Genomic DNA, 23,031 nt, shown 5'->3' on the forward strand with positions numbered 1-23,031 from the left:
GATGATTCTTAAATTCTTCTGTATGTGGAGGAAGTGGCTTCAATCTGAAATACGTCTTTATTCACCTCTCTAGTTATTCATGTATTTTCTTCATTTTTAGATACTCTGACACTGAGATACTCTCAAAGTATTCCAAGTATCTGAAGAGTACTTGTCCAGTTTACTACACATGTACAAATATAACAACTTTAGCAGCTGAAACACTTGATATTGTGCAGTTAAAATGAGGAATTGTTTGTGTAGAAAACACTTAAACATCAAACGTGTAGCTGCACTTCTGAATCAGCCTCAGTAATAGATTACTTCAGGACTGAGAGGCTGATGTTGGTCATTCCCACAGATTAAATGTGTCTCATGTTATCCTAACAGTAAAATGACCCATCTGTGACCCAAACACTCAAGTAAACCCCCTAGATATTTTGTCATTACATAAAGCAAATATTTTCTCCTTGTTTTATATATTTTCATGTGGATGCATGTAAACAGTGTATAGAGAGGAGTCTTTTCTTATTCTCTCTCTTTGTTGCTGCTCGGGACGCTTTACCAACCCAACATGTGGCTATTTGACGTCCTGGGAATGAGACTCAACTATCAACTATCTTTGTGGTGCGTTCAGGAACAGCTGGGACAAATCCTACTGACTCTACCTTTAACTTTAATAGTCTTTAAATTATATTAATATGACGTGAGCTTCAGTTAGCTTTGACCACAAATGTCCTTCAGAGGGAGACTTTTTACTCTGATACTCTGAGTACATGTCAGAGCCTGTACTCGATTACTTTTACTGCAGTAAACAAGTTGAATCAGTACTTCAACTTTTACCAGAGTCTGTTTGTACACAAGTATCTGATCTTCTCCTGGAGGAAACGATGTGTTCACTTTTGACTCCTTTACCAAAATCAGATGTTTTTCGCAGAAAGCAGGGCCGTCTCCAGCTGTGTTTGAGTCAAGATCACAGACCCGGGTGACCTCAGGACATTTGCAGCTGTGTTTGTGGCCAAAACAGGTATTTTAAGCCATGCCACGATGTTTTCCTGTGTAGATTAAATAACATTTATCTTATTGATATTTCTTTTATCTTATCTTTGTATGTTTGGCATTGAGGTAATCCAAAAGTAACAGAAATGAATCAAGTTACATTACTTTATTAGGTTACAGATTTTTTTTATTTATTTTTTATACGTAATTTTCTTTATTCTGTGGAGCAACAGGTGCATCAGGTGTCCAGACTCACCTTGGCGTGTTGTGTTAATGAAAGCAACAAACATACATTTTTGAATAAATTGTCAGTAAGATAATATATATATATAGAAAGCCTTTATTGTCATTGCACTGAGTTGTACAACAAAATGAGCCTGGAAGTACGAGCTTTTAGTGCTCTGTAGCGCCTCCCAGAGGGCAGCAGAGAGAAGAGGTGGTGACGGGTGGGTGTCGTCCTCAGGATGTTGCTGGCTCTGCAGAGGAAGCGTGATCTGAAGATGTCCTCCAGTGCAGGCAGGTTGAGTGCGATTATTTTCTGAGATGTGATTATGATTTCTCATCTGCCTCTGTACAGTTTGCATACCATGCTGTGACACAGTGTGTCAGTACACCCTCTGTGGAGCAGTGATAAAAGGCTTTGAGCAGCTCTGCAGACAGGTGGGTTTTCTCAAGTGTCCTTAAAAAGTAGAGCTGCTGTTGAGCCTTTTTGATCAGAGCTGTGGAGTTGATTGTCCATGTGAGCTCCTCTGTGATGTGGGTCCTGAGGAACTTAAAGCTGGAGACCCTCTCCACTTCTTCTACTATGGTGGTTACAGGAGAGAGGTCCTCACTGTGTGTCTCCTGAAGTCTGATGAGTTTCAAACCTATTAGTTTATCTCTGTAGGCTATCTCCTCCCTGTTTCAGTTGCATGACGCAGAGGTTTTCTACCTGAAGTTAGTGTAAACAAACATCAGACTGGTTCTATACAATATTAAACTGCAGGTAAAAAAAACAACAGTAGTGAAGCTTCAGGCTTTTTCAGTAGTTAACTGAAGCTGAGTGCAGAATACAAGAATTTAAACCGTCAGACTTGTTTAATTGCATCATGTAACATTCAAGATCTTTTTTCATTTTGTTGTGTTTATATTTTGGTAAAATCTACATTTTATTGCAGAGATGGTGACAATTCTTTAAAGACATTCACCTTCATTAGGTTGATTATTTGTGTTTGGAGGTACTAATTTTGTTGTACTGCTGCGTAATGATGATAATAAAGACATTCTGTTCTATTATTGTGAAAAAGGCACAATGTCAACACAGTTTCACTTTGTAGAAAGTCTTTATGATGTTTTATTTGTTTTCTTCTGCACGCTTGTAAATAATTTCATTTTTTGCTGATTGTTTACTTTTAGTTTTACTTTTATTGTTCGTGTGATTTATTTACAAATTAAAAACAGACAACAGCTCAGTAAAGAAAGACCATGAGAAAGAACATGATGTTTGTAAGTGAAATGAAATGTTTAGATGTCAAATACTTTATATTAATGTCATATAAACTGCTCAACAGATGAATAAAAATGATAAAGAATGACATTACAGACCGAATTAATGTTTTTTACAATATTATTGAGGTAATAACACAAACTCAGAAATATGTATTTTCTTGATAAGTGAATAAAACAAGCTGCTCTCGGAGGAAAATAAGGTCCCAGAACACTGTTAGAAGCTGGAAAGGTGGCAGGGTCCGCCACATATTAACAATCAGAGCATTTTACCTTGTATCATTGAAAAGGTAATAATACAAACTCAGAAGTATATATTATTTTCTATAACTTAAAGTATAAATACGGATAATAAGTAAATAATGTCTTCAGTACACTGTGACAACTTTCTCCTCTGATGAAACTACAGACTGCTCCTTTAAAAACAGTGCGAAGAAAAGACTTCAGTAAACAAACATGCAGCCTGTTTGTAAACAAACGTGCAGCCTGTTTGTAATCAGACATGCAGCCTGTTTGTAAACAAACATGTGGCCTTTTTGTAAACAAACATGCAGCCTGTTTGTAATCAGACATGCAGCCTGTTTGTAAACAAACATGAGGCCTTTTTGTAAACAAACATGCAGCCTGTTTGTAAACAAACATGCAGCCTGTTTGTAATCAGACATGCGGCCTGTTTGTAAACAAACATGAGGCCTTTTTGTAAACAAACATGCAGCCTGTTTGTAAACAAACATGCAGCCTGTTTGTAATCAGACATGCAGCCTGTTTGTAATCAGACATGCGGCCTTTTTTGTAAACAAACATGCAGCCTGTTTGTAAACAAACATGCAGCCTGTTTGTAATCAGACATGCAGCCTGTTTGTAATCAGACATGCGGCCTGTTTGTAAACAAACATGCGGCCTGTTTGTAAACAAACATGCAGCCTGTTTGTAACGAGGCTCTGACAGGTGTTGGATGAAGATGTGTTTACTGTCTCTGTAAATCAGAGCACCGCAGTGCTCCTCTCGCTCTGCCCCCCCCCCCCTCGCAGTGAACAGCTGACAGGAAACGCGACCACTTTCACCGGAAAGGCGGAGCAGCGTTTATTGTCGCCGAGAGCTGCTGTAATGGCGGTGCCTCGTCGCTCCTCGCAGCAGCAACAACCGCAGACTACTTTACCGTCTCCGCCGAGAAACGGCTCGATTTCGGGCGCCCCTCCGGCCTCTCCGCCGATGGCTCTGCTGACCTCGGCTGTCGGACCCCCGGAGAGCGAGAGGGAATGCAGCGGCGGGATCGACGTGCCTCTGGCCTCCCCGGACCTGCCCGCCCCGGTGCTCGCCAGCAGTGCGAGCTTCACCACGACAGCCTCCGGCGGCGGCAGCAGCAGCGTCTCCAGCCCGGGCTCCGGAGCTGCTAGCCCCACTGACGGCAGCAGCGGCATCGGCGGGGCCTTCAGGGAGCTGTTCGAGGCCTGTCGCAACGGAGACGTGTCCCGGGTGAAGCGGCTGGTCGACTCGGTGAACGTAAACGCGAAGGACATGGCCGGACGGAAATCCACCCCCCTGCACTTCGCTGCGGGTAACGAGCCGAGCTAGCGCCGCAGCAGAGACCGTGACAGCTAGCGAGCTAATGTTGTTGTGTTTGGGTCGACGTGTTGACCGCAAACAGGATTTATCACCGGTTACTCTGCTGACAGTGCATCACTTCTGCTGTAATGAGCCAGTGGAGCTAACCAGCTAATTTATTTCAAATATTAAACTGACATATCGGCAATATTTACAGGACGTATCTCCTCATAACAGCGTTTAGCCAGGTAGCACAGAACGGCCTCCAGTGTAGCTAGGCTAGGCTAACAGACTTAAAGGAGCAATATGTTGTTTTTGGAGAAGAAAATAGAAATTAGAAATTAAATATTAACAATATTAATGAGGCAATAATACAAACGCAGAAATATATATGTATGATTGACTTCATAATGACATTTTAATTGTTTTTGTGACATCTGACATTTAATTTGTTGAGTCTGAATACAAAACAAGAACATGAACGAGCAAGGAGACGAGAATTAAAGGAGCAACATGTAGTTTTGGAGAAGAAATTAAAACTCAGAATTTTACTATTTACAATATTAAAGGGGTAATAATACAAACTCGGAAAGAAAGGTGGCAGGGTCCGCCACATATAAACAAAGTAAAGCAGTATAAGGTTTGTTGTCCTGTTAAGGTCAGTTTGTTTATTCAGTTTGCTCGTCAGTTTTGCGGAAGACATTTTAATCAGAAAGTCTTTAACTGATTAACCTCTCTTTGTTTTCATGACTGAATAAACAAACTGACCTTAAAGGACAACACAATTATACTGTTATACTTTGCTTATATGTGGCGGACCCTGCCACCTTTCTAGCTTCAAACAGTGTTCTGGGACCTTATTTCCCCCCTCTTATTGTCCTTAAGTAAGTTATGGAAATAATAAATACTTCTGAGTTTATATTATTACTTCATCAATATTGTAAAATATACACTTTTCCTACACTACATAGTGCAGCTTTAAGAGATTAAAAAGTTAAGATGCTCTGATTCCAGCAAACTAAAGACAAGACATTAGGGGAAGATGTTTTGGAAACATTGATTGACCTTTTAAGCACTTTATGATGTTTTATAGACCAAACAACTAATTGATTAATCAGTGGATTAGTGAAAAATCACTATTCAGTAGTGATTTTTAGAGGAAGAGCAGTTAGCAAATTTTTTCTCCACACATGAGCCGTCATCACTATCAACCCTCTGTCACCTTGAGCATAGAGTCGTAGTTCACATATATTTACATATGTGACAGGTGGAAGGAGAAGAAGTTATGTTATTTGAACTACATCCTGGTGGTTGTGAAGTTACTCTACTGTGTTTCTGTTGATGAAAAAACACACATACCCAAAACCACAGTTTAAATACCGATCTTTCAATATGAAAAACCAACTACGTGGGTTCATCCTAAAAAATCCTTCTGTTCTGCTGCAGTTGTAGATGTATAGCCAGACTAGTTTGAGTATGTGCTTCACTCCTAACTTCATACCGAGGAGCTGCTCATTTTAAATGCATTTTAATCCTCCTTCAGGTTTTGGCAGAAAAGACGTGGTGGAGCATCTCTTGCAGACGGGAGCCAATGTTCACGCCAGGGACGATGGAGGACTCATCCCCCTGCACAATGCCTGCTCCTTCGGCCACGCAGAAGTCGTCAGCCTCCTCTTGTGTCAGGGCGCCGACCCAAACGCCAGAGACAACTGGAACTACACTCCGTTACACGAGGCTGCCATCAAGGGAAAGATTGATGTTTGTATTGGTAAGGATCCCTGTTGATAATTTCCAAGCACAGGAAAGTCTGCAGAGATGTGGTGAATGTTTTTATGAGACTGCTTTTGTCTGGGACCGGGCTCAGACTACAGGAGGTTTGAGGTGATTTATCCCAGATTCCCCCTCCTGACAATCGGAGGAGGAGTCTGGTCTGGGACCGTCTTGATCATTTCAAATATGTTTGATATTAAAGAGTTAAAATTTGAATGAATACTTTGACACTTTTGGGACCAAAACAAGTAACGATAGAGACGCCCTGGAGCAGCTGACGGGGCTGCCAAGCGTCCGTAACCATCCTAGCCTGAGGCTATCGTAGCTAGCATCGTACTGTCGACTGATATTTAAACTGTTAAAAACTCACCTCCAGTTCTTGTTGAAGAACAGATGACCCATGTTGTCTGCGGCTCCTTAAATATTCTCGTATCCAGACTCGTTTAATCCTCCTCTTTTGTTTTTCAAACTACAGCACCACGTCAGTCTCCATTTTGTTTACATCTGCTTCCCCTGGAGATCACGTCAGATCTCGAGGGGAAGAGAGAGAGAGAGAGAGAATAAGATCAGTAAAGTTTCTCCTTAAGTGCATAATGCAAGCTGATGTCTGAATCGATCAGGACTTTAACTCTCCTGCAGTCCTGAGCCCGGCATCATGTCTCACAGATGGAAAGGTCTTTAAAAAGCTTTGACGGGTTGATGCAGTCTGAGTTGAAGAAAAAGGTTTTTAAAACATTTGAGAAGTGATGAAAAATCTGAATTTTATTTAACAAACAACACAAAGTTTTGTTTTTCTACCGTTGGCAGGTTTGATGTCGCCTACCAACCGTTTTGTTGTGTAACCGAGTTATTTGTTTTTAAGTGTGACCAGCACGGTGGGAATGTGAAAGATTTAAGAACAAATATAAACATATTCTCTTTATCTCCTCCTCTCGTTCAGTGTTACTTCAACACGGCGCTGATCCAAACATCCGCAACACTGACGGCAAATCTGCTCTGGATCTCGCTGACCCTTCAGCCAAGGCTGTCCTCACTGGTCAGTTACATTTTACACTTAACCTGCATTTTTACCGCAAACAAACATATGAACAGACTGAATGAAGCTTCAGTTTTTTAACGGTCAGGCGGCATTCACACAAGAAGAAACACACAATCCTGTCCTGACATCATTGTATCACATTACATCAAACTTGGGATTCAGCATTTATCCACGTTCACATTGTTCAGCGGTTTAAAATGGCCGTTTCAGCTACACTGAGTGAAGCGCTGTCTTTGCTCTCAATAAAGAGACATGATGGTGCATTATATTTCTGTGAACAACAGTTAAACAGTGAGGAAAATTAAACAAATACAGAAGGAGAAAGCCTGGTGCACCAGCTTGAAATGCAGAGCAGCAAAAAGTTACAGTAAGCAAAGTGACTGATGGCGTCTTCAGAGCAGCTCCCCTCATTTGTCTTTGAGGAGGCGACATTAGCTAAACACTGAAGCCGTGTCCACCAAAAAATGCCTTCAGTTGTTGGTTCGGGAGAATTTTGGATACACAAAGACGGACCAGGACGTTGTTCGAGAAGACGGATATCCGCTCTGCTAAACTTTGCGAAAAAAGGTTCAAACACCTCGAATTTTCTTTAAATTTTTAGGAAAACTGCACTTTGACCTGACCTGTTTTATTTTGATTTATTATTCTGTACTCTATTATTTCTGTTTTTCAAAGTGCATCAGCTGTTAAAAACAAAAGCCAACAATGAAATGTTGCTCGGACAAAATTAAACCTCTAATTAAAAATGCTAATAGATTTTACACATCTGTAGTTTAGTGAAACATATTAATGCATTATATTAATGAAACCATGATATTTCCTCAGACTATACTCGTACCAACCAAATCTATAATCATTGCATTTGTTTGTTTATTCGACAGGGTACAGCTGTCTGATACAGTTTCTGTACCAGAGTAAGATATAAGCTCATTAATAATGAATATCTGTGGTGCCTGTGCAGGAGACAGACAACATCTCTGATTAGAAAATAAACATTACATTATAAATAACAGTTGCAAGACAACACGTAATCACAACAACAACAACAACAACAACAACAGGGTTTAAAAACATTAAAACAGGACAACAGGAACAATCCTAATCCTGACATCAGACCAGACATGTTGCAGTAACATAGCAGGTTTATCACAAACACAGGAAGCTACACAACCACAGAGCGGACTCACTCACAACACACACATGGGCGGCGATAGCTTTCATACCACAAGCAGTTCACTCACATGTTGTGAGAACGTGTTCAAAGTGTTTGTGATGGCCGGCTCTAATCTGAATGTTTGTTTTCATCCAGGTGAATACAAGAAGGATGAACTTCTGGAAGCAGCCAGGTGAGTGTCAGTGTGACGCTCATCACACTGTGACAAACTGCAGCTGTCTGCTCGTTGTGTTTACATCTGATGTCACTGTCTGTGTTAACATGGACAATATTTCTTCATTCAGTCAAAGATTTGGAGTGAACTGTTTACCTGTGATGGGATTAATGGGCTCTGATGTTAACATGCAACAACACATTTAATCAGAACGGCTGTGTGACATACGCAGAAGTGATGTAACGCCATGCATTCCTCTACCGAGCCGGATATTTTCTTTTCTTTTTCTCTTTTGGCGGTTGTTTGATCGAAGCACCCGAGTGAGATTGTGTTCAGTTTGAGCCTCTTCATTCTGATAAATTAAGTATTTTTATTCTGTTCGGGCTTCTAAACCGATTATAATCAAAATATTTTTAAATTCATGTAATGAAAGGTAAGAAAACATTAAAATCCAGGAGAGATATATGTACAACTCTTCAATCTGAACGGTATTTTCAAAGCCCAAAAGGAGGACTTTAGTTTCTCGTCCTGAAAGCCTGTGGAACGACACGTAGATTAAAGAATCCCAGGATGAAGTGATTTAAGATGTTGACATCAGTCTTTTCATGCGTGTTATTACAGGAGTGGAAACGAAGAAAAGCTGATGGCACTGCTGACTCCATTAAACGTCAACTGCCATGCCAGCGACGGTCGAAAGGTAAATGAGCCACGAGTCAAACACCACATGACACTGACGGACACATCTGATGCAACATGATGTGCACGGTTGAAAAATGTTCTTTTTTAGTTTATTTAAGTTCTTGATAAAAAATGACAGGAAGGTTTCTGAGTCAGACAGTTTGAGTAGAAGAAGAAGCCCTCCGGTCTGTTTGTGGCTGTTTATTGATGCTGCAGATGTAAAAAGAGGATTTATTCACCTGGGCGACGAACACTGTGAAACATAAACACTGTAGATGTTCTTCTTTCTCTCATCAGATCATCTTGACATCTGTTTGCTTCAGTCGTAACAGTTGGTCTTTCACACCACTAACCACATTAATTTAACACTTCTGTTGTTGATGTCGTCGGGTTAAATTCACGTGTTCGTCTTCTTGAACCAAAGTAGACGAACCAGTCGTTTTGTTCACAGTTCAGTGTTTTTGTGAATCACTCTTTAACGTGTCTGGACGTCTCGACGCCAGTATCGTCTCTGCCTCCTCGTTATCGCTTTTTAAACAAGATACTGGAGTAAATCTATTTGTGATCTTGAAATCTATGAAGGTTTATTTCTCCGAGTGTTCAACACTCGTTCCTTGTTATTGGAAATTGCTGATGAGCCTTTATGAGGCGATAGCAATAACTATTATATCAATAACAGATATTTGGAACCGTTATAAATTTGCGGCAAAAATGAAAATCTCAGTGTCGTTGAGTGTTGAGGTATTTTACATGATTATTTCTATTTTCTACTACTTTATACTTCCACTTTTTCACAGTTATTTAATAAATGAAGTTGCTCGTTACTTTGCAGATTATTCAGTGTTGATAGGCTGTTACTTGTGACGTGTAACTAATCTAATGTTTGTTTGTTCTGGACATTGTGTGAGAGGATTCTGCGTCAGGTCGCACATTTAAAATCAATTTATTTTATTAGTCTGACAAAAAAACTGATTTCCCGATTCGATTCAGTTTGTTTTCAGGGATATTTCAGTTTTGTTTGCATATAAAAGATTCTGAGAGAACTGATGGTGTAAAATCAAGAAACCGTCCAACGTGGTGCATTATTTTATAGATTTACACTTAAAATCTGACTTTGTGGAAATGAACAGGATGTTGTTATGATTTCAGCATCTAATTATTTAAAATGCTGAAGTGAGAGAACAAGAAATTAGTGATAAATGTTAGAAAATGTATTTCAACAAAGGAAGTGAAAATTCAGTGAGCATTATCGTCTAGGCAAAAAGAGAAAAAGCGCCACGCTGACGTCACCAGAGACTTTCTGAAGAGTTGCGCTCGGAGCGCTCGCAGAAAAAGAGATTTACTCACCAAACAGAAAATGTAGCCCGGCTCTCATGTAAGCAGCGTTTAGATCATGATACAGTATATTTTTGTTTCTTCACTTATTTTCTAACATCGTCATTTATCAGTGCTGTTTATTGCATTTCATTCTGACTTCATGTCAGGCTGTTTTTGTATGTGTTTGTTTAACTTATTGTTTATTACTGAAGTATTTTCTGTCTTATCTGACCAGATTACTGTCTTGTTTTTGTTAATAACTCAAAGACTGTAATCACCACCTCCACTATGCCATACAGATCCTTAACGTTAACGGTATATAAGCATTGACCTTTTCATCCCTTTCTAACCACATTTTCTTCCACAGTGTGACTCCTCCTCCTTCTTTGCATGATCTGAGCCAGTATGTCAGAGTAGATCTGGTCTGGGAGTCAACCAGCAGACATTAACCCGTTTTGACACAGCCGCAGAGAAAACGAGTCGTTTCCCCTCTCTGGCCTGGTGTCACACACACTGATTTATATCTTGGACTTGTGTTTCATTGATTAACGCAGGGAGGAAAGAATTGCTGTGAACAAAAAGATACTGTCATTTTATAATTTTTGTTTCGTTTTGTTTTCCGTGTGACTCTGGCAACATTTGTCGATCAGTCAACATCCCAAAAAATGCTGGTAAGTCGACCTTGATAACGGCCACTTGATTGATGCACTGTTGTGATCTTTTATTTTTGTTTTACTCCTTTTTTAATCCATCGTTTTTATTTGACCAATAAGCTGGCTGTCACTTGTTAATTGCACATCATGGACCTGGGTGTTCGGGTCACTCATGTATCCTACCCTGATGCTCCTCTGTGTGTGTGTGTGTTCGTGTGTGTGCGTGGCATGTGTGTGAGTGAGCGAGTGTGTTGGGTTGGTGTCATGGTGACGACTCATCTCTTTGGATCTGGAGAGGAGCTCAAAATGTCCACTGCCTGCTTTCTTCGGCGTCTGTCCTCTCCTTTGCACACTCACCCACACTTCTCCAACTTCCAATCACTCGCTCTCTTCAGTCAGTATCTGATCTGGCTTGTATTTGATTCATTGATTGATTGATTTTTTTCTTTCTGATGATGATCACTCATGCATGCCCGACGGCCTGCCCCTTCTGCATTTTGTCGAGCGAATCCTAAATACGTGTCTGTGAGTTTTGTGTCACGTGGCCTGCTGGATCCGTTGGTATGCAGTAATGAATGGACTTCATCTGTCACCTGTCACTAGTGCTATGCCACCCTCCACTGTAATGACGTGTGATTGCTCGTGTCATCCCACACTGAATGATGCCTCCATGATTCGACTCTCGTCTCTCTGATTGTTTTCACTGTGGCTTCAGTTCTAACAGTTGGCTTTCTGAGCTTTATTTTAACATCACTGCATGGAAACTGAAATGATCGATGTCCTTTCTTTTGATTGTAAGCTTGACCTGAGCTAGATGTTTTATTTTGAAATGGAGAAAAAACGCCACTGGAGTTGATTTTGCAGCTTCGCTCAGACTAACGTTTCTTTCGGCTGACACGAAGCCTTTTTGATTTGAGTCGCTAACAGCTTGCAGAGGTGCTTCTCAAACACTCAGCCTGCTTATCGTAGCTTCTTTTCATCCTGTTACAGTTGGGCTTTGACAGCATTTTATCAAATCTGAGTCCAGTTCTGAATCAAGTTTCTCTTCACTGCAGGTTCAGCTTCTTTAAGTAACAACAGTCAGAAATAATGTGAAGGAGCTCAGTAGTTCTGGAGAAGAAACTAAAAGTCAGAATTTTAATTACAATATTAATGAGCTAATGATACAAACTTTTTAAATAAGTGAATAAACAAGCTGTTCTCAGAGGAAAATAAGGTCCCAGAACACTGTGAAAGGTGGCAGGGTCCGCCACATGTAAACAAAGTAAAACATGAACATTTCAGTCATGAAAACAAAGATTTGTTTAGTTTAGGCAGAAACAAATCAGCCAATGAGGATCTTTCTCTTCTGATTAACATTTCTTCCCCAAACTACAAACTGCTGTTTTAATATTTCTGAACCAAAACTCAAAGATTAACAACCACAGAACTACATTTTGCCATATTCTGATTTCTCTTTGGTTAAATATCAGGAGTGTCACGATTCTGAAAACCCACGCTTTCACACAGGTGAAGCGGTTTTGACCGTGGCGGTTGGATTAAGAAAAGGTTGCCGCCAACGTGAACACGCACAGATTTTGGTGTTAGTCAATCGAATAGGAGAAGACAGGTTAGACAAAACATGGAGGAGCTCATAATATTTATGTCTGAGTGCCAGAAGCTGAACAACACGGCACCAGCCTCATTGAAGGACATCCAGAAGAAAAACTGGACATTTCCACTGAACTATGGAGACAAATTTTTCCCCCCAGCTTTATTTTACACATAGAGATTTGCAAGTTAGTGTACGTGTTGTGCAGGAAAAGAAAAACTTGTTTTTGCCTCGGACCATAGAAACAGCAGCAGCTTTCTGGGGGAATCCTCCTGCAGGTCGGCGGCTGTCGGTGGATACTGCGCGGTGGTGTGAAAATCCCTTCAGCTCATTTTTGTTAGTGGGGGCGGGTATAAGGGATCAGAAAACTAGCAGCGACGAGGGCAGATTGTTGTCGCAAAGACTACAGCTGATGATCAACTGAGTTCATCTTTCATTAAAGTAAACCAGAAGACTGAGGATGTACAAAAATCAGCGTTTGTCCACCGTTTTCATACCGCTCTCGCTAATGCAGCTCAAAATGTAAATTACAAGCATCCCCTGAATGCACCAGATGGAGTGCAGTGACTTGACAGAAGAAGGAAGCTGATAACCGCAGACAGAGTTTTCTGGAAGCTACTCGAGACCTTCTGCATCCTGGTTTTAGTCCTGGTTTCAGAATCGTGACACTTCTTCTAGATGACCTGAACCCGACCTGCTAAAAAAACAACTCTGGTAACCAGCTGTCATCGCCCAACCGTAATCCCCTCCCAGCTACTTTCAGTTTAACAGTCTAACAGTTGCACTAGTGATTCTTTCTTGTCATCTAACCACATAAAACTTAATTTTAAACTCCTTAGACGGAGAGCAATCTTTTATTTTGCTGACCTTGTCAGGAGGAAGTGGAGCTAGATGAGTAACGAGGTTGCTTGTTGTCACTCGCTCAGGTCAGACAGACACAACATGGACAGAAAATGAATTTTGTCGCTGGATTTGCCCACAAACTCTTATTGACTTTGCATCATCATCATATCTGCCATTCATCTGCAACTCACAGAGCCTAGCCTGCCGTAGCACACTGCTTCTGGCCCTAATCAGCCGCTTGCTCGCGTGGCCATCGGAGGCAGTTCACACTAAACCATCCAGCCGTCTGTCTGCTAACACGCTCTCCTCTCTTACAGTCGACGCCCCTCCACCTGGCTGCCGGCTACAACCGGGTCCGCATCGTGCAGCTCCTCCTCCAGCACGGAGCCGACGTTCACGCCAAGGACAAAGGGTGAGACTTTCTCAGAAAAGACCACGAAAACTGACCTGTCTTCAGCCATAACTTGTGACGTTAACCTGAGAGTCTTGTTTCTGCAGCGGCCTGGTTCCTCTTCACAACGCCTGCTCCTACGGTCACTTCGAGGTCACCGAGCTTCTGCTTAAAGTAAGACCACAGAACAGATTCACTTCATGCAGCGATTACAGTTAGAGAAGGTGATTCTGGAGACAGGCTGTTGATTGTTGAGTCTCTTTTCGACACTTTGGGTTAGAAATGCGCCCACACAAATGTCGTTAGCACCATCCACTCGGCCACTTCATCAGAGTAATGTGATACTGAGTATTTTTACACTATATCACCTGAAGACCAACCTTCCCAAAAGGTTTTCCTGCAGGAAACTTCTCATTAAACCACCCGAACGGTCTGACAATCAGCATCCGTGCACATAGATGATGTTGAATGCTGAAATATTGAGAAACGACTTTCACACAGAGCTCACTGCTCGACTTGCAAAACCACAGCCATCTGGGCGAAGTACAAAGTGTTTAGGGAGTCCAGTTTTACTGATCACTGTTCACCTTCAGTTATTTTAAGTTCAGTTACTTCTGGTGAAAGCCCAGCCCGCCATGGTCAAACATGTTTATCGCTGAAACATTGTTGGCAGCTATTCTGTGATGATCCTATAGGATGTAAAAGTGTTTACAGCCGCTCCTTCATATCTGCTGTGCGTCTCTCTGCAGCACGGAGCCTGTGTGAATGCGATGGACTTGTGGCAGTTCACTCCTCTCCACGAGGCGGCGTCCAAGAACCGAGTGGAGGTGTGTTCCCTGCTGCTGAGCCACGGCGCCGACCCGACCCTGCTCAACTGTCACAGCAAGAGCGCCGTGGACATGGCCCCCACCCCCGAGCTCAAAGAAAGACTTACCTGTGAGCTCTCACACAGCACACACAGACACTAACACACAACGATGAGTGGAAACCTACTCGTACACAGACAACATGCCCACTACAGGCTCAGTGCATGAACCAGCTGAAGCCTTTTCTTTCCTACAATAAGAAGCATGACATCACTCAAGCTGCAGTTAAAGAGTCGGACCATTAAACACATTTTCCGTTTGCTTCTCTTTGCTTTGTAGACGAGTTCAAAGGTCACTCACTGCTGCAGGCGGCTCGGGAGGCAGACATGGCCAAAGTGAAGAAGACTCTGGCTCTGGAGATCATCAGCTTCAAACATCCTCAGACCAACGAGACGGCGCTGGTGAGGAACAATCACTAATATCGCTCATTGACTGTAGCATGGAGATTAAATCCACTGCTGTGCTGATTGAGCTCCTGTTCTGGACCGAAACTGGATTTTTGGGGCTGATACTGACAAAATATTTAATATCAATATAGCTGTCATTATGGACACATAATGTATTCATGCATAGCACGATTGGCTGTGATTGACTGACTCCAGCACACTGATCCATTATATTTGTATTTCAGCACTGTGCCGTCGCCTCCCCGCACCCCAAGAGGAAGCAGGTGACTGAGCTGTTGCTGCGTAAAGGTGCCAACATCAATGAGAAGAATAAAGAGTGAGTCCACGACATTTAGTTTTTACATTTTACTGATTTAACAGCACTGATATCAAGGTGAGATATTAGCTCCCAACATGTCCCCTAAAAATCTGTGTAAATCACAAGTTAGACGACTGAGGTGAGAGTTCACTGGATGTTGAAGCCCACTGTGTGTGAAGAAGAAAATAAAAACAACACAGACGGTATCCACAGGTCATAACTTCCTGTCCTTGTGTCTTGTAGCTTCATGACCCCGCTGCACGTTGCTGCTGAGAGAGCTCACAACGACATCCTGGAGGTGCTGCAGAAACATGGAGCAAAGGTCTGTTGTTGTGTTTTGTTCGTACACGTCTCTTCTTGTTGTGTAGCCTGTGAGGTTTGTGTTAACGGCAGCTCCTCTGACTCCAGGTAAACGCTGTGGACACGCTCGGACAGACGGCTCTGCACAGAGCTGCGCTGGCCGGTCACATCCAGACCTGCAAGCTGCTGCTGAGCTACGGTGCCGACCCGTCCATCGTGTCCCTGCAGGGCTTCACCGCGGCTCAGATGGGCAACGAGGCCGTGCAGCAGATTCTCAACGGTAATCACAGCTGACGCACTTCTGACTGTTTAAGACTGTTTGTTTTCAGGTTTGATTGATGCACTCCAACAATTATTTTTTTTCACCTGAGACGAGGCAGATTTTGTAGTCTGAAGGCTGCATCAGTCTACAGGGGCTTTATCTAATTTAATTTATCCACCTTCAGACAGTATTAGCTTCAGAAGAGCTTGACTCATTTTGACAAAAAGACACAGTCACTCTAATAACCATAATCCTACGTTTAACCCACCTCTGCTCATAGATACAAGATACCTTTGTACTCCCTTGCAGCACTAGAATAAGAAGATGATTTATTTAAAAAAATTAGACATAGATTTGAAACATAAAATGTATGTGTCTATTACTTGCAGGTTCCAGGTGCATATCTCCCAGGAGAGTTTCGTTGCTCAGATGAATGAATGAATGAATGAATGAATGAATGAATGAATGAAATGCCAGACAGACTCCAGCTTTGATCGTTTTGCTTTGTCTTGAATTTCTTTCTTCCCTTTTTTCCCCAGAAAACGTTCCCACGCGTAACTCTGACGTGGACTACAGGTTTCTGGAGGCAGCCAAAGCAGGCGATCTGGACACAGTGCAGGTGAGTTCACTAGTGTTTGTACCAGCAGTGGATGCACTTTGGGTTTTGGACACTACATCTTTTTCAGTGCTAGGACTCTATTGAAATTGCTACAATTATTTTTATTATTATTATACTATATATTTTATTTTTTTGAGAAACGGCTCACACTTTTGAAGGACTGAAGATGCTCAGAATCTGTGTTTTTGTGGAGAAATCTTGGGTGTCGGTGTGAGAAAGTGCTATGAAACAGGACTTTGTTGTAACTTGAGTGCACGTTGTCCGATCTTCCCCAAATGTATGTAAAGAGTTTCAGAATTCACAGGGATCGGATCAGTTTGCGTTAATTCCTGGAGGGACTGTATCGCTGCACTCTGCTGAGTTGCTAATCATCTTCTTGTCTCTTTGCACGGCAGCAACTTTGCACCCCCCAGAATGTAAACTGCCGCGATCTGGAGGGCCGCCACTCCACTCCTCTCCACTTTGCAGCTGGTTACAACCGAGTGGCTGTCGTTGAATACCTGCTACACCACGGAGCGGACGTCCACGCTAAAGACAAGGGGTCAGTTCTGTTGCTGCCATCTTACCCAGAAATGTCCTGCATGTTTATAATATTTAACAAATACAAATCATCACATCCTCCTTCTGGTATGAAGAGTTTAACGTGTGATTTTGCTCCTCCAGCGGTCTGGTTCCTCTCCACAACGCATGCTCCTACGGTCACTACGAGGTGGCTGAGCTGCTGGTCAGACACGGAGCTTCAGTCAATGTGGCCGACCTGTGGAAGTTCACGCCGCTGCACGAGGCTGCAGCCAAGGGCAAATATGAGATCTGCAAACTGCTGCTCAAAGTGAGGATCCATTATTACATCATTTGTGTCCTGTGTTAGTTATTGTTACAATGATGATCATAAGGGCAAAAAGAAGAGTTAGAGACTTCAGACCAGGTGTCAACATCTGTCCTGAGTGATGCAATCAGAGGTGGACAGTTCAGGTGTGAATGCACAAAGACAAACTGAGGATCTGGGCCACGTGTGACCACATTACTATAACATGTTTGGGCTCTGTTAACCTGCCACTGTCAGCAGCTGATGTGTTTGTCCCAGTGATGGACGTGTTTATTTGCATAAAGAGCAGGAAGTGAGATCTGATCAGGAGCCACTCAGTCTCACAAACACCAAACATGTCTATAAAATAGTTCAATAAAAAACTCAAACTCTTCTTTTCAGCACGGAGCCGACCCTTCCAAGAAGAACCGTGACGGCAACATGCCTCTGGACATGGTCAAAGACGGAGACACGGACATCCAGGACCTGCTGAGGGGGGACGCCGCTCTGCTGGACGCCGCCAAGAAGGGCTGCCTGGCCCGAGTCCAGAAACTGTGCTCGCCAGAGAACATCAACTGCAGAGACACACAGGGACGCAACTCCACTCCCCTCCACCTCGCAGGTGATCAGGATGAGCTGCGTGCTGCTACACACACTTCCAGGAGGCAAAAATCCATCAGGATCAGAAATTCTCATCCTGACGGTTTTTTGCACACGAGGATCTTTGTCCTCTTTATTTAGTCTGGCTGTGTTTTAATAGATGTTAAGAGTAATTCACGTGCTGCACCTCACTCAGCATGTTGACATTGATCCTGTTTGTCCTCCTCAGCTGGATACAACAACCTGGAGGTGGCAGAGTATCTGCTGGAGCACGGGGCTGATGTCAACGCCCAGGACAAAGGAGGCCTCATCCCTCTTCACAATGCTGCTTCGTACGGGGTCAGTGTCAACAACATGAACACAAACACATCAAATACAGATCCCGTGGGCGTGTAAAGCTTGTGTTGTTGTGTTGTCGTGTTGGTGGTCCTGAATTGTTTCTGTGTTGTTTGACGTGTCCTCCACACTGACCTCCTCTCTGATGCCTCTTCCTCACAGCACGTGGACATCGCAGCCCTGCTGATTAAGTACAACACGTGTGTGAACGCTACAGACAAATGGGCCTTCACGCCGCTCCACGAGGCGGCCCAGAAGGGACGGACGCAGCTCTGCGCGCTGCTGCTGGCTCATGGAGCCGACCCCACCATGAAGAACCAGGAGGGCCAGACTGCCCTGGACCTGGCCACGGTAACAGCTCCTGGTTTATATTCAGTACTTCTGTAGCTACACGAGCGTCACACTGCTACTTCTAATCTCTCGTTCACTGACAAGTGGATCACTCTACCGTAAATAAATTAGCTGGACTGTTTTCTTCTCCGTCCCTGCAGGCTGATGATATCCGGGCCCTGCTGATGGACGCCATGCCTCCAGACGCCCTGCCCAGCTGCTTTAAGCCTCAGGCCACGGTGGTCAGCGCCTCGGTCATCTCCCCCGCCTCCACACCGTCCTGCCTGTCGGCCGCCAGCAGCATAGACAACCTGGCCGGCCCGCTCACTGAGCTGGCTGCTGCCGCCGCTGCCGGGTCGTCCGGGGTGGCAGATGGAGCCACCGGCACCGACCGCAAGGAAGGAGAGAGTAAGTTTAATCATACTGAGTGCTGGTCGGTTACAGAGCTGCTGACACTGAACCCTGTTTGACCCGATGACTTGTTTTTCACAGTGGCGATGCTGGACATGAATATAAGTCAGTTCCTGAAGAGTTTGGGCCTGGAGCACCTGAGGGACATCTTTGAGAGGGAGCAGGTGAGATACCTCCAGAACTCCTCATGTACCTGAAGTTTAAACGTTCAGACAAACAGTCTGGTGAAGATTATCAGATGCAGCCGGCAGAAACAGTCGTGCTGCTTGTGTTTATTAGAGGTGTCATGATTTCTCTCAGTTAGTATAAGTAGGTATAATAAATCAGTGTGTCAGACTCCGGGTTGTGGCGGTATTAACGTCTCATCATTTCCTTCCTCCAGATCACTCTGGATGTTCTGGCCGACATGGGTCACGAGGAGCTGAAGGAGATTGGAATTAACGCTTACGGCCACCGACACAAGCTAATCAAAGGTGTAGAGAGGCTGCTGGGCGGCCAGCAAGGTAAACCGACATCTTTTACTTTTCTGTTAAGAATCATGGAGAAATGGTGGGTTATGTTTGTAGATCCCACAAGGAGTCAGTTCAGTACCCAGTACATGCTAGGGCTGGTTGGTATCCAATTTTTGATGCCGTTAAACCTCCGAACATCCAGCCTGTTCGCTCTCTCCAGTCCAGAGACACTAGTATAGTTCTGTATAATCCAAGAGCAGCAGCAGCCGGTCGGTCAGGAGGGACGGCAGTATTACTGCCCAACTGTAACACACATAAACGACTTAAAAATACAACTCGTTAAATTCTCCCAAAGTCAGGACAGACAGTGTCCCTCCACAGCAGAAGTGTTCAGTTATCACCTGATGCTCTGAGTAACTGTAACTTGTTTCCCAGGTGCCAACCCGTACCTGACATTCCACTGTGCCAACCAGGGCACCATCCTGATCGACCTGGCTCCAGACGACAAGGAGTACCAGTCAGTGGAGGAGGAGGTGAGTCAGCTTCACTCTCTGTTTGACTTCACACAGCGGCCACTGGATTTTCAGTCACAGAGAAATGGTTTTTTAAATCTTGATAAAAGTGTTTCTGACATCTTATTGACAATAAGCAGATGTAACAGTTACTTTAGAGGAACTTGGTGCATCTCCTCTTCGCTCTGCCATTCTGAATTTATGATGCCGTATCTCAAAACAACAGAGAGACTCAAAGATTATCATCAGCTGGACTTGTAGTCAGTGCTGGTTTACCCACGGCTCAAAATGGCTTCCAGGAGCCTGTCTGCACTGTGCATGAAGGGTGATAAACTGAGAAGCAGCAGCAAAGCTTCGCCTGATAATAAATGCTGGTGTTGTCGTTGTTTCCCCCTCAGATGCAGAGCACCATCAGAGAGCACAGAGACGGAGGCAACGCAGGCGGAGTGTTCAGCAGATACAACATCATCAAGGTCCGAACCACGAGTCTCTCTGCTTGTTCTGCTTGTTGTCGTGAGCAGCTGTCTTTGTATCAATGTAATGTGATGACAGCGATCTGACCCGACATGATGTTCGTCCACAGATTCAGAAGGTGGTGAATAAGAAGCTGAGGGAGCGTTACACCCACCGGCAGAAGGAGATCGCAGATGAGAACCACAACCATCACAACGAGCGGATGTTGTTCCACGGTAATCTGAGTTCACGTCTGACAGTGATGCTACAAACACAACGCGTGCGTGCGTGTGTTTGTAGCATTGTTCACAAAAACAACACTGAAAATCTGAATATCTCCGTCCTGAAGGGAGTTTTCTAAAAGCTCAACTTTCAGCGACCTAAATCTCTGTTCACGTCTGTGCAAAAAGCTGAAACGCAGAGATGAAGCGTGTGGACAGTAACCATCACCAACTGAAGATTTCTAATAAAGTCAGTCACTTCCTGTCTGTCCCTGTACGTGATGTCATTCTGCCGCTGTCTTCCTTCAGGTTCTCCGTTCATCAACGCCATCATCCACAAAGGCTTCGACGAGCGCCACGCCTACATAGGAGGGATGTTTGGAGCCGGGATCTACTTCGCAGAGAACTCATCAAAGAGCAATCAGTACGTGTACGGCATCGGTGGAGGGACGGGCTGCCCGACGCACAAAGACCGGTCCTGCTACCTGTGCCACAGGTAACCTGAACCTTTCACAGTAAACTGCAACACTAAAATATGTCCTGGTCCTGTTCCTTATCAAAATGAAATATTCTGGGATTAGACGCGCATGTCTGACTGTTTCTCCTCATCTGGACTCTCAGACAGATGCTGTTCTGTCGAGTCACTCTGGGGAAGTCCTTCCTACAGTTCAGTGCCATGAAGATGGCCCACGCCCCCCCAGGACACCACTCAGTGATCGGGCGGCCGAGCGTTAACGGCCTGGCCTACGCCGAGTACGTCATCTACAGAGGAGAGCAGGTAAACAAACTGTTTGTTTCTCTGCATCCAGTTTCGGCTGAGACATTTTATCACATTAAAGTTCCCGTCAAACAGCCGGGGGAGTTTAATCTGCTGCAGTTTAGACTCCTTTGAAAACAGGCAGCCAGGGCGGGACTTGTCACAGATATGAACAGATGTTTACAGGAACCGATAGCACTTGAAGTGTTGTTTGGTGTGTTGTTTTCATTCTACGGACACGCAACAAACATGCAAGTGGGCGAGAATGGAAAAAAAAAAATCGGGAGAATCTCCGGTTCTGAAGCTCATTTTGATCCATTTGTGATCTGGAATCAAAATCGTGACACTCCGAGTCATCAACATATTTATATTGTTTTAGAGGACATGACAAACTCTAAAACACCATCAAGAACACGTACAAACTGCCTGTTTGCTGTTGTTGGACACAACGTGATCATAAACATGAACATGGATTTGTCTTTGTTTTTCCTTCAGGCCTACCCCGAGTACCTCATCACCTACCAGATCCTTAAACCGGAGAGTGCAGCCCAGGCTGCTGCAGGAGCTGAGCAGAAGTCCTAGTTACTTTATCACACACACTCACAGACACACACACACACACACACACACAAAGACTGGATGCTCGTTTTGTTCCTCCTTTGTATTACAAATGCCTGAACACCTCTTATTTACCGAACACATTTCCAGTCTGCAGTCCAGTAGAACCCATGGTGACCAGTGCTTCGTGAGCAGATATGCTGTATAATCCTCTCCTACTCGTCGTGATGACACACTTCGTTTTTTGTTTTTCGTTTTTTGCATCGGCTGCATGTTAATACAGAAGCATGTGAGGCCCAATAGCGTGCGTGGGTTAGTTCCTCCTCCCCCTCCTCTTCACCAATCAGGAGGATGCTTGTAGAGACTTTGATCTATCTAACACTCGTTGTCGCCTCATGCCTTGTGACTGTGCAGAATCACCGACCCCTCCCCTCCACACACACACACACACACACACTCACACTCACTGTCTCTCTGTCAAAGCCTGAAACCTGTGGACTACTACTGCCCCGCCGTGTACAGAAAGGCCTCTGGTAACTGTGATTTTAATGCTAACCTATAACACTACACACAGGAAACAGTTCTTTGTCGTCATGCTGACTCTGTGACCCTTCACCCCAGAACACTACGAACACTGAGCTGAAACGTTTTTAGTGGTTTTATTCAGGGCTGGATGTGCTCGATGGAGAACGTTGAGACTCGTTTGTAAGGCATCAGAGCGACACGAGGGGGATCCTGCAGGTGTTGTACATTAAACGCGTTGTATATGTGACAGTGGAGTCAGTAAATGTGCTTGTGATGCCTTACAAGTGAACAGCTGATTGGTCAGTGAACTCATCGGAGCGCCCTTCATGTCGCCATGGTCTCGCTCACACACATCATAAGGATTTGCACTTTTACATAGAAACCTATTTAAGTTATTTTGAATTTAAAATGCAAAATTTGCGGGAAAAAAATATTTGTACAGGTTGTGTAAATGGTTGTGTATAACTGTTGCTGTTTAACAGTATCTTTGAGTTCGACTGTAAATGACATGAATTTTCCTTTCATGCCTTCTCGATTCTCCCAACTTTTTTTTTTAAATAAATGTCCCATTAACAGCTCCTCGTTGTCTCACGTCTGTTTACAAAGCTGCCGAATGTTTTGATGCCTCCTCACCAGAGGGATTGTGTTTTCTGATGGTCTGTCAGTCCGTTCCAATCTGGTGAGGACAATATCAGAACGTC

The 23,031-nt window shown here is 43.7% G+C and overlaps 1 protein-coding gene across 2 annotated transcripts; it reads left to right on the forward strand.

The window, feature by feature from the left end:
• Positions 1 to 3,513: 3,513 nt before the first annotated feature.
• LOC311261984 (poly [ADP-ribose] polymerase tankyrase-1-like) lies at positions 3,514 to 22,908 on the forward strand. 2 transcript variants are annotated; one of them, XM_084361057.1, is made up of 28 exons: positions 3,548 to 4,021; positions 5,552 to 5,776; positions 6,719 to 6,814; positions 8,127 to 8,163; positions 8,767 to 8,842; positions 10,791 to 10,811; positions 13,545 to 13,639; positions 13,726 to 13,792; positions 14,368 to 14,554; positions 14,764 to 14,885; positions 15,116 to 15,207; positions 15,433 to 15,511; positions 15,598 to 15,769; positions 16,291 to 16,370; positions 16,766 to 16,911; positions 17,034 to 17,199; positions 17,578 to 17,797; positions 18,005 to 18,114; positions 18,274 to 18,462; positions 18,603 to 18,849; positions 18,934 to 19,016; positions 19,235 to 19,355; positions 19,740 to 19,837; positions 20,215 to 20,289; positions 20,400 to 20,505; positions 20,800 to 20,986; positions 21,112 to 21,268; positions 21,743 to 22,908. In XM_084361057.1, the coding sequence occupies exons 1-28, from the start codon at positions 3,571 to 3,573 to the stop codon at positions 21,827 to 21,829; spliced, it is 3,792 nt and encodes a 1,263-aa protein (XP_084217183.1). In that variant the 5' UTR covers positions 3,548 to 3,570; the 3' UTR covers positions 21,830 to 22,908. The 2 variants fall into 2 exon arrangements, with proteins under 2 accessions (XP_084217182.1, XP_084217183.1); XM_084361056.1 differs by lacking the exon at positions 10,791 to 10,811 and having other exon boundaries at positions 3,514 to 4,021.
• The last annotated feature ends 123 nt before the right edge of the window (positions 22,909 to 23,031 follow it).

The sequence above is a fragment of the Pagrus pagrus genome (genome assembly GCF_965226575.1).
Source record: "Pagrus pagrus genome assembly, chromosome: 8".
Lineage (NCBI taxonomy): Eukaryota > Metazoa > Chordata > Actinopteri > Spariformes > Sparidae > Pagrus > Pagrus pagrus.